The following is an 11,104-nucleotide window of genomic DNA, read 5'->3' on the forward strand; positions in this document are numbered from 1 at the left end:
TTTGAATCAAAGGAGCCCTTAATGGAAAACGCTGAACTAATTGGTGAAGCAACCTTTTCTCCTTTCACTCCTTGACACTTCGAAATATTGATTCACCTAACAGGAGCAATTGCTCCTATGAGGCAAGTGAATATCCTGCTATTTAGGACTATTCTTGTACTCTCACATTTTTCTACTAGTTCTTTCTCTATTTCCCTAAAAAAAAAAATTGTCGATGGCAGGGAGGAGTACGGAGGAGGCGCCGGCGACGGTGAGCGGCTACGAGCTGCGGGAGCGCCTGGGCGGGAGGCCCCCGTTCACGTCCGTGTGGCGCGCGGTCCTGCTGTCGACCGGCGCCCCCGCGGCGGTGAAGCAGGTGCGGCTCGCCGGTCTCCCCGGCCGCCTCCGGGACAGCCTCGACTGCGAGCTCCGCTTCCTCGCTGCCGTCAGCCACCCCAACATCGTCCGCCTCCTCGAAGTCATCCAGGTACAGCCTTCCCTTGCCCCTAATTATGTCATCTGTCTTCTCCTACCAATCGGATTGGTGTTCATTTTGTCTCAGACCCAGGGTTGCCTCTACCTCGTCATGGAACTGTGCGAGGGAGGAGACCTGGCGAGCTACATCGAGCGGAGCGGCAGGGTGGAGGAGCGCGTGGCCAGAAATTTCATGAGACAAATCGGTAAATTGATTGACCCATCAGCCATTCCCAATTGTTTCGATTGCACACATGCAAGCTTGTGGTAATACAAGATGTGATGTGAAAGAAAATGAGCTTGCCCCTTGTGGCTGGCAGGATCTGGTTTGCAAGTGCTCCGCAGGCACCATGTCGTCCACCGGGACTTGAAACCTGAGGTCCAGGGACTGAAATCACTCTTAATTTATTTGTGTGTATAATGTTTGATAACTAGGTTCAACCATCTTTTTTGAACTGATGGAAGCGTTGAATGTTGCAGAATATCCTACTCTCTTGTCCTGGCAGCGATGCGATACTCAAGATATCTGATTTCGGCCTCTCCAGGTACCTTCTAAAATGTACAACTCCTGGATTGATTGTACTCATCTTAGTCAAATAGGAATGCAAGCAGAAGTTGCTATTCTTTCAGTTAACTGTGAGATCATTCGACAGTCTTTCAACTTCTGTTAGCTACTGAGCCACATAAAAGTAGCGGCCAGAAAACAAGTCATGATGCTAAACTTGATGTATTGGTTGTAATCTGATAAGTTAGGCTCGTTAGGCATCGTGTTTTTGGACAAACAGAGATCAATGTCACATCTGTTGCTGCTTGTTAGGGTTCTTCATCCTGGGGAATATGCAGACACAGCATGTGGCACTCGTTTGTACATGGCACCAGAAGTCATGCTGTTTCAGAAGTATGATGACAAGGTATGCTGTATGTTTCACATGCCCGACATTTTTGGCCAACACGAATAGGAGAAATCTGAAAATATCTGTGCAGGTAGACTTGTGGAGTATCGGTGCGATCCTCTTCGAGCTCTTGAATGGTTACCCGCCGTTCCATGGTAGAAGCAATGTGCAGGTACTAGGGTTTAGGTCTATCAGAAATTTAGATTTCGCAGCGGTCCTTGGCTCAAATATTTCGTTCTTTAGTTGCTTCAGTGCATAAACAGAACTAGCTCTCTGCCATTCTCGGAACTCGTCACCCCCAGCCTGCATCCTGACTCTATCGACATATGCACCAGACTACTACGCACAAATCCAGGTTTGACACTGGTCATGTTGCCTCTTACTTCACTTAAAAATTGCTGAAACTCTGGATGTTATACATTTCGATGCCCTTTTCAGTTGAGCGGCTGTCCTTGCAAGATTTCATCAACCACGGCTTCCTCAGGCCACAAATGCCACAGTGAAACTAGATATTGGCGCTGAGCAGTATTGTCTGAAGCAGAGGATTCACTGACTTGTTTGTTGTACTGGACTGACTTCAAAGCTTAGGATCAGTTGATTGGTTCTTGACTTGATGTATATAAAAGGTATGGATATCTAGGGAATTTATAAAAGTGAAGACCCGTTTTGACGTACATTATAACTGAAAAAAAAACATTGGATTCTTGAACCAGTCCACAATACAAAATGGTAATAAGTATAGGTTTTACAGTCATGTATTTTTTCTGGTGCTACTACTTCGTCTGTTCTGGTTTGCAAGCAGTGTTGTGGCTGACATTGTTTGTGGCATGCTTTACTTAATTCCGCTCATATACAACTGATGGCTTCTACATATACAAATGAAAGAAAACACTTGTACCTTACATACATGATGAAAATAAAATACTCTCTTCCCTGACTAGCTTGTTTTCTCAGTCAAGCAGGCCTGTCGAGGTAAATACACCTGAGTACTTGATGCCATTGAAACAACTGAAATATGCAGGTTAGAAATCTTTTTGAAAAGGAAAAAAAAGGCAGAGACAGAGAGCACCCATGTATCTTGGTGCACCTCACCTTCCATTTGATCTGGTTATAGTAGTGAAAGACGGAATGAATATGATGAATCGTTCAAGGAAGTGCTACAAGAATAAAAGAGGAGTAAAGACAGCAAGAATGCCTATATTTTTTTTTCGGAAAAAGGAACCCCACAGGGGATCCCCAGTTTCATTAGAAACTGAGAGTCACTCAGAACATTACATGGTTCAAGGAACTAACTCAACATGAAAACCAGGACAAACGTGCTATCTATCCAACTTGAAACTAAAGAGAGGCCAGAAGGAAAGCCTAACCATCCAAGCAACAAACCACAGGCTAGGTATTTGAACCAAAATTACAAGTTTTCAGGCTACACCCCACTACAGAGAAAGATAGCTAAGACAAACGATGACAGATGACGATGTTACAGATTTGAGGTTTTGCAGAAACCAAATTAGGTGCTAATCCTCCTCTCCTCACAGGATTCAATCTGTGATTCTGCCCGAAGACCTCTTGCGCCACTTGCGCCATCTTTCGGCCCCATGTAGCAGTAACTTTTGCAGCCTGTGGCTTGTGTCCAACCCAACTGTCTTCCTAGAAAAGGGTTTTTCTGCCATCTCCAAGAACGCTCTTACATGAGCTATAAAAATGTCTTTCATCCCCAAGAATGCCTATATGGTATCAGACAATTTGTGTAGCAAACTGCGAAAAACCTAGCGAGTTCGAAATTATCTCATACCTTTAAAAACTAAATATGCCGTCAATTTCAAAGTTTCCATATGAACACATAAATGACTTTGAGCCAAATTTAAATTGAACCTTGAAAGCCACACTTCCACTACTTCAAAATTTACAGAAAAAACACCAAGAGAATCTGCCTAATACATTGGCTCAATCTTTAGCAGAGAAAACCTTGAAATAACAGTCACTTGAATTCAATCAAAATTTACCCTGAAAACTTACATGTGTTACATGTGGCACAGTTAAGGTTCTTTTTTCTGCCCTTTCCTCACTGACATGTGGTCCGTCGCCCCACTACTCAGCATCTCTCTCCCACGGCCGACGCCACTCCTGGCACGCACCGGACGCGCTCGCGGCCGGCTGGCGCCGCCGCGCATGCCTCCATGCTGATCTTGCCGCGGTATCGTATCGCCCCAGCCAGACCCCTCCCGGCAGTGGCACTCCCACCCTCACCGCGAATCCAATGGAGCGGCGGAAGATGCTCGCGGACCTCCTCCGGGCGAGCGCGAGGAGCGCGGCCATCCGCGGCGGCGTGCAGCTCCACGGCGCGCTGCTCAAGCTCGGCTTCGGCTCGGACACCATGCTGAGCAACAACCTGGTCGACATGTACGCCAAGTGCGGTAAGCTCGACATGGCCCGCGAGGTGTTCGACCGCATGCCCGAGAGGAACGTGGTGTCGTGGACGGCCCTCATGGTGGGCTTCCTGCAGCAGGGGGGCGCCAGGGAGTGCCTCCGGCTGTTCGGGGCGATGTGGCGCCTCTCGGAGGCCGCGCCAAACGAGTTCACGCTCTCGGCGACCTTGAAGGCGTGCGGCGTGGTCGGTGACACCGGCGCCGGCGTTTGCGTGCACGGAGGATGCGTCGGGATGGGGTTCGAGGGGCACGGCGTCATCGCCAACTCGCTGGTGCTTCTGTACTCCAAGGGCGGAAGGGTCAGTGACGCGCGGCGGGTGTTTGATGGTGCGCCGTTCAGGAACCTCGTGGCCTGGAACGCCATGATCTCCGGATACGCGCACGCCGGGCATGGCAGGGACGCGTTGCTCGTCTTCCGGGAGATGCAGCGACGGCGAGACGAGGAAGGTGGTCAGCCCGATGAGTTCACCTTTGCCAGCTTGCTGAAAGCTTGCAGCACCCTTGGCGCGGCTCGCGAGGGTGCGCAGGTTCATGCGGCGATGGCGATCCGAGGGGTCTCCACAGCGTCCAACGCCATCCTTGCTGGCGCACTCCTGGATGTGTACGTCAAATGCCGGTACCTGCCTGCGGCGATGCAGATGTTGATCGACTGGGAAAGAAGAATGCCATCCAGTGGACGACGGTGATCATCGGGCATGCGCAGGAGGGGCAGGTGAAGGAAGCGTTGGAGCTGTTCGGCAGGTTCTGGAGCTCCGGCGTCCGAGCCGATGGGCATATCATGTCCAGTGTCGTTGGCGTATTTGCAGATTTTGCTCTCGTGGAGCAAGGGAGGCAAGTGCACTGCTACACGGTCAAGGATCCGACCGGTCGGGATGTGTCGGTGGCTAACTCCCCGGTCGACATGTACCTCAAGTGCGGGCTGAGCGACGAGGCAGAGCGGCGGTTCAGGGAGACGGTAGCAAGGAATGTTGTCTCATGGACCACAATGATCAATGGCCCCGGGAAGCATGGCCATGGCCGTGAAGCCATCGACATGTTTGAGGAAATGAGAGCTGAAGGCATCGAGCCCGACGAGGTGGCCTATCTCGCCCTCCTGTCCGCGTGCAGCCACTCTGGCCTTGTTGAAGAATGCCGCCAGTACTTCTCGATAATCCGTCAAGACCGGCGAGCCGAGATCGAGAGCGAGAACACTACGCGTGCATGGTCGATCCGCTTGGCCGTGCCGGCACTACAAGAAATCTGCCATAATATGACGTTTTTTTATGATCGGAAATCAAAATGTCATAGCTTTATGACGTTCCTAGCTTTGACCGTCCTTGGCCACTCGAGGGGGGCAAAACCCTAGAAAATCGTGACGTTATTGGGCAAAAACGTCATTGGCAATTTAGGTCAAAACGTCATTAGCAAAATTAAGTGGCCTACGAACGTTTTTCCACTGCCGATTGCGACAAATCAACAACGTCATTAGCATGCCAAAAAAATTAGCCAATCAGAAGACAGGAAACAACCTACCAAGGATCAGCCCAAGACTTGGATCTCAACCGTCCGAAGCATCCAACGCACCAAACAGAACCGAAATTGCCACCCGGGATTTTCCCATTCGCGCCGAAAACTTTTGGGCCACACGCGCCGAAAACTTTTGGACCGACCCAACAAAGTCGACCGACCCGCGCCGGCCAGACCACTCCAAACCCTAGATCCCGGCCAGACCTCATGTCCATGTTCCTTCCGCCGCCGCTGCTCTCCGGCCTAGATCCCGGCCAACTCCTCCTCGCCCTCGTCGCCACCATCCCAAACCCTAGCCCGCCGCGGCGCTCCCCTTCCCCATCCACCGAAACCCTAGATCCCCCTTCCCCATGGCCTCCGCCGTGTTTGTTTATGCTCCGGGCTGGGCATATCCCTTCGCCGCCGCTGCCGCGTCCACCATTCTTTCCACCGCCGTCGGGTTGAGTTGTTATGTGCCGACGAGACACATAGATTGTTCAGTTGCTGCTAACCCCCACCCAGCCTTTACCCCCAACCAAGCGATCAACGAATCGGAGACAAAACTTTCCGATTAGTTTTGGTGGCGTCGCTCTCAAGTGTTTGACGCTCGCTAATCGCTATGATGGTGATGATCAGATCCGCGGAGGAGGCTCGCGCCAGCGCCGAGCAGCAGCAGAAGCAGCAGCAGCCGGCGGCGGTGGTGGTCAAGGCCGAGAATCAGCCGCAGCAGCAGCCGCCGGCCAGGCCGCATCGTGCTACAGAAAAGGAGAAGGGAAAGGCGCCGGCCGCCCCCGAGTCGCCCAGGCAGCAGCAGAAGCCGCAGGCTCAGCAGCAGCCGACGGAGCTGCAGAAGCTGGTGGCGGCGGCTCGGCCGGAGCTGCCGCGGATCCAGACGCAGCTGTCTCGCAAGGAGAAGGAGGAGGACTTCCTGGCCATGAAGGGCACCAAGCTGCCCGTGCGCCCCAAGGCCGTCGAGAAGAATGTCAGCGTATGGAATCAGTCACTGTCACTGAAATACTCGCCCCATTTTTCTTTCTTGCATTATTAGTTGATATGAAACTGACATGATTTGCTTGTGCGTGTGTGTTTGTGCAGATGATCTATCCAGGGCAGTGGCTGTCGGAGGTGTCCAGGACCAGGTACATGGTGCGCGAGAAGAAGTCCCGGAAGGTAACGCCATACCCTCCTCCCTTTTAAGCTGCACTTAAACATTATTATTTACCTCATTCGCCTAGCAGTTTAGATGATTGTGCATATTTTGGCTAGGAATTGTTGATAGGCTGAAACTGAACTAAAATTGACACCGCAGAAGTTTGTTATGATGAATTGATGACAGACAGGTTCCTAGAATACTTTATGTACGGGATTTTATTCTGTGAAACTGCATGTCTTATTATGTCGTGAAATAGGTGCAGGCTCAAGTAGAATGTTAGAAACAACTTTTTTTATAATCTTGAAGAAGACACACAGTAAGCAATATTAAATAACTACTATACTTTTGTTTGGCATTCTTTAGCATGACAAGATTCGAATTGTGCTACCATTCGCCTAAACAAACTTCACTATTATAGTGATGAGTGTGGTGTACATTTCTTGAAATAAAGTTATAATAAGTTTTTTCTAGCATCTACTCACGAACTGCATAGATAGTTTTCGGTTATCTACTAATTTTGCCTCGCATACATGGAGCGCGATTTTGCAGAGTTGCGAGTGGCCCTGTTTCCCTGTGCATAAGGGCAGTTTTTGCAATTAGATTTAGCATTTTTGCTTGGTAAAATCCCCACTCTAATTCCCACATTGACTACTTATTTGTATCTCTTTTCGGGCCAATGAGAACCTGACCAGAAAATAAAACGACAATGCATTGCACCACTGTGCATACATTTTCATCTGTTGACAGTTCACCTCACGGAAAGAAGAAGCAAACCAAGGAATTGTTTCCCCCAAATGAGCCATCGCCTTTGATCAGGTAAAAAGGGAAAAACAACTGCAGAATCAGCTGGATGGTCTATAGTAAAATAGCTATCAATGGTGCTAAGCAATTTCCTTTGCAATAGAAACGGCGTCACCAACTGCCACCTATCCTGAAGACCCACCTATAGAATTTTGTGTTTTGTCTGCTGCCGTAGTCACTGCATCGGCAAAGAAATCCACCTTGAGATTGTCATGTTAGCTATTATGTTAATATGTTATCCACCTTATCTGTCCTTATGCAAAGAACTTCCTGCCAGTCCTATACAAGACTACCGACTCTTGCACTCTGTTAAGTCCCTGTCATGATGCGTCGATGCACTTACGTACTCGTTACGCTCTCCTCGTGATTGCAGCAGCTCACCGTACAAAATAGTGATGTACTTAGCTCTGAATATATCCACACACTACACTTAGCCAAATGCCCACTCTAGCTCGCAACATAAATACCTTTTGTTCTTCGGCTCATGTCTACAAGAAAGGCGCGGCGTGCCGCCGTGCCAGCCCTGCTAGTGGAACCAACTTGACAACTAACTAACCTAAAAGCAAACATTCTGTTACGTATTTCTACACCTAAGGTTCCTTTGCGTGACGAGGAATCATTCCGCAATGCTTGCGAGTGCCCGCCGAATAGACATTGCCGTCTTTATATCTGCTAGATAGTATTGTGAAGAACATAGGACGAGAATACATAGCGCAGTTTAATATGTAGTGTCTGATTGTTAGTGAGGTCTGACATATGATGGGCTTTACCGAATTTGAGAGAAATGTCAAGAATTATATCGTGTACTAATTGTGATCTGATGCATCCGGTGGTACGTGGACCCGGAGGACGGATACTTGGCCGAGCTGGAGAAGCTGCAGGGGCGGACCGATGCGGAGAATACCCGAGCACACGGAGTTTGGTAATGCACTCGTCCGATGCTCCCGGCGCCCCCTTTGTATACTAGGATTGATCCCGTGAGGAGTTTGAAATGCGTCATTTATTGCACATGCTATATCGTATTTTTCCCTTTTACTCGAGTTGAGGAGCCATGTATCTCGTACATTTAAGATTGATATTAACCATGAAGTATCATGATAGTACTGCGAGTTTTATATTCTATATCGGGACAAAATGACTTTCTACTAAAATTATATGTTTATCATCTATATCTTGACATTACTGCAGACACCAAACTACACCATGCCTACCTTTGCTTGCTCGGTTAGTGCTCTTGCTCGTTAATTCATTGCACTTGATGCTGCCGAAGTACTTTGTCCACCGTAACTTAATCCGGAACTTGATGCAAGCTGTTTTCTTTCATCTTTGAGTCGATGTCTTATCGAAGTACTTGTTGTTTCCCCGGCTCGGATTTTGCATTACATTTCTTTCATCTTTGAGTCGATGTCTTATCTTGTTTATGTATCACCAAAGTTAGCTAAAGATAATCTAACTTGAAAATGGGCGAGCAGGTGCATGGTGGCCAGCGACAAGCTCAGTGACCAGGGATGTCGGTCATGCGAGCGGGAGCACGAAGCACCGACATGTGATGATTGGGGTTCACCCAAACCCACGGGTGGATAGTTGGGATACTGCTCGGTGCGATGCTTGCTTGCTCCATGATATGAATATGAATATGAATCTGTTGTCCGTATGATACTTGCTTGGTCTTGCGATGGATGTTTTACGTATGATATGAATATGAATCATGTTGTCGGTGTCTTTCTTGTATATATATCCGATTTCATGTATTCATGTGTTGATGTTTATATATTGTCTAATCTTGTTAATATAAACCTGACCAACCCAAGAATAAATGGATCGTAAAAGGCTAAGGCCCAAATAGAGAAAGGTCTGTAAAAATGATGAGGCCCAAAATAGAAAAAGGGTGCAAAAAGGCTAAGGCCCAAAACAGAAATGGACCAAAACAAAGGCCAATTCTTACGGTAAAAGGCTGGAATTATTGGGCTCGGCCCATGTAGAATACGGAATTGGACCGGGCTGATTTCGAATTAAGACGTTTTGGTTTCGTCATAATTTTGCCACGTAGGACCGCCACGGCTGGACTCGGGGCGAGTGCCCATGACGTTTTGAGAATGTCATGCCGTCAGTGACATTTTAAAACGTCACAAAGCTCTACGACGTTTTCAAGTGGAACGTCTTAGCGATCACTGCTGCGACTCCCGGCTTTCGACGTTTTGAAAAGCGTCACCGTAACGTCACAAGTAGCCATTAGTGACGTTTCAGTGACACCTTATTTTTGTCAACTTATGGCAGATTTCTTGTAGTGTGGAGAGCTTGGCGAGGCCAAGGACCTCATCGCGACAATGCCGATGGCGCCAACCGTTGGTGTGTGGCAAACGCTGCTCGGGGCCTGTAGGGTGCACAAGAACGTCGCCGTGGGCGAGGAGGTGGGCGACACCCTCCTAGCCATGGATGGCGACAACCCGGCAAACTACGTGATGCTCGTCGAACATTTTCGCGGAGGCCGGGGAGTGGCGCGAGTGCCGGCGGGTGCGCGAAACCATGCGGCGCCGGGGCCTCAAGAAGCGGGGCGGGTGCGGCTGGGTGGAGGTCGGCAAAGAGGCACACTTCTTTTATGGTGGCGGCGATGACATGCACCCACGCATCACAGACCTCCGCCTCATGCTTTGCGACGTGGAGAGGAAGATGATGGAACAGCTCGGGTACATCCCTGGTGCCGTCACCGGGGACGGCACGCAGCTGCATGACGTTGACGAGGAGTCGCGCGCCGAGAGCCTGAGGGCGCACCGTGAGAGGCTGGCCGTGGGGCTGTGGCTGCAGATCAAAAATCTGCTCAGCTTTGCTCACATCAAAGTCAAACCCTCTGGGAGGCCCTGGTGGATTCACCCATTTGCAGGACACACGCACTGCCGTCCGAGCCCATTCAGCCACCGCGACTTCCTGATCTTCCGCAGAATCTTCATTCTCATCAGCATCAACCAGGCTTATCGTGCGCTTGTACTTCTTGGTACAGTTCTGGGTGGCGCTGTTCATACGAAGTTAGTCTCTGGACCATGTGCGCCAGCGAATTGTACTCCACTTGGAACGTCAGATCCTTGAATGGCGCTCCGAGTCCTGCCACGGCCAGCTCGACTGCTTCTTTCTCAGATAAATGAACCGAATAACATCGGTTCTTGACAGTTCTGAAACGCTGAATATATTCAGACACCGTCTCTCCCCGCCTTTGCCGAACCTGGGTCAGTTCGGCAATGCCAACTTCAGTGGCTTCTGAATGATATAGTGTGTGAAACTGCTCTTCCAGCTGCTTCCATGATCGAACTGAATTTGGCTGCAGCGAGGTGTACCATCCAAAAGCCGGACCGGTGAGAGATTGCGCAAAGAACCTCACACGTAGCTGATCCGATGCTGAAACCATGCCCAGCTGGGCCAAGTATCGGCTCACGTGTTCAATTGAACTAGAGCCTTCTGATCCACTGAATTTTGTGAAGTCAGGGAGCCGATACTTAGGTGGTAGCGGGATCAGGTCAAACTCATTGGGATACGGCTTGGAATAGCCGATTATTTTCTTCTTCGGCGGGATACCGAACCGGTCTCTCAAGACCGCACCGATCCGATCCACGGCGGAAGCCGTAGCGGTTGAGCTTTCATGGCTTGGTGCGGTGGCATATTTAGTTAGCCACGCACGCTTCTCGGCGTCCGCTCCCAAACTCCCCGCTCGTTCCAGCCCGTCCCTCTCGCCGTAACAATCGCTCCTCGCTCCGGCAATTCCTCCTGCCGAAGTTTGGATTGCTTGTGTCCGAGTTGTTGCGGTCCGGCACGTATGTGCACACGTATCCGTGTGGGATCTCCTTGGGCGGCTCATATAAGAACTGGTAGTCGCCAGGATCACCTCCAACCTTGTAGACGAC

General features: G+C 49.8%; 1 protein-coding gene and 1 pseudogene across 4 annotated transcripts; both read left to right on the forward strand.

Moving 5' to 3' along the window:
- Positions 1 to 214: 214 nt before the first annotated feature.
- Positions 215 to 2,162, forward strand: LOC124703378 (serine/threonine-protein kinase ATG1t-like). Of its 4 annotated transcripts, XM_047235595.1 has the most exons (8): positions 215 to 466; positions 542 to 659; positions 774 to 832; positions 934 to 998; positions 1,271 to 1,364; positions 1,438 to 1,518; positions 1,590 to 1,701; positions 1,785 to 2,162. In XM_047235595.1, exons 1-8 carry the CDS (start codon positions 215 to 217, stop codon positions 1,847 to 1,849), a joined length of 846 nt encoding a protein of 281 aa, XP_047091551.1. In that variant the 3' UTR covers positions 1,850 to 2,162. The 4 variants fall into 4 exon arrangements, with proteins under 4 accessions (XP_047091551.1, XP_047091549.1, XP_047091550.1 ...); XM_047235593.1 differs by having other exon boundaries at positions 215 to 659; XM_047235594.1 differs by having other exon boundaries at positions 215 to 659; positions 1,599 to 1,701.
- Positions 2,163 to 3,603: 1,441 nt separating this feature from the next.
- Positions 3,604 to 10,467, forward strand: LOC124696446 (annotated as a pseudogene).
- The last annotated feature ends 637 nt before the right edge of the window (positions 10,468 to 11,104 follow it).

Source organism: Lolium rigidum, chromosome 3 (assembly GCF_022539505.1).
Source record: "Lolium rigidum isolate FL_2022 chromosome 3, APGP_CSIRO_Lrig_0.1, whole genome shotgun sequence".
In the NCBI taxonomy this organism is placed as follows: Eukaryota; Viridiplantae; Streptophyta; class Magnoliopsida; order Poales; family Poaceae; genus Lolium; species Lolium rigidum.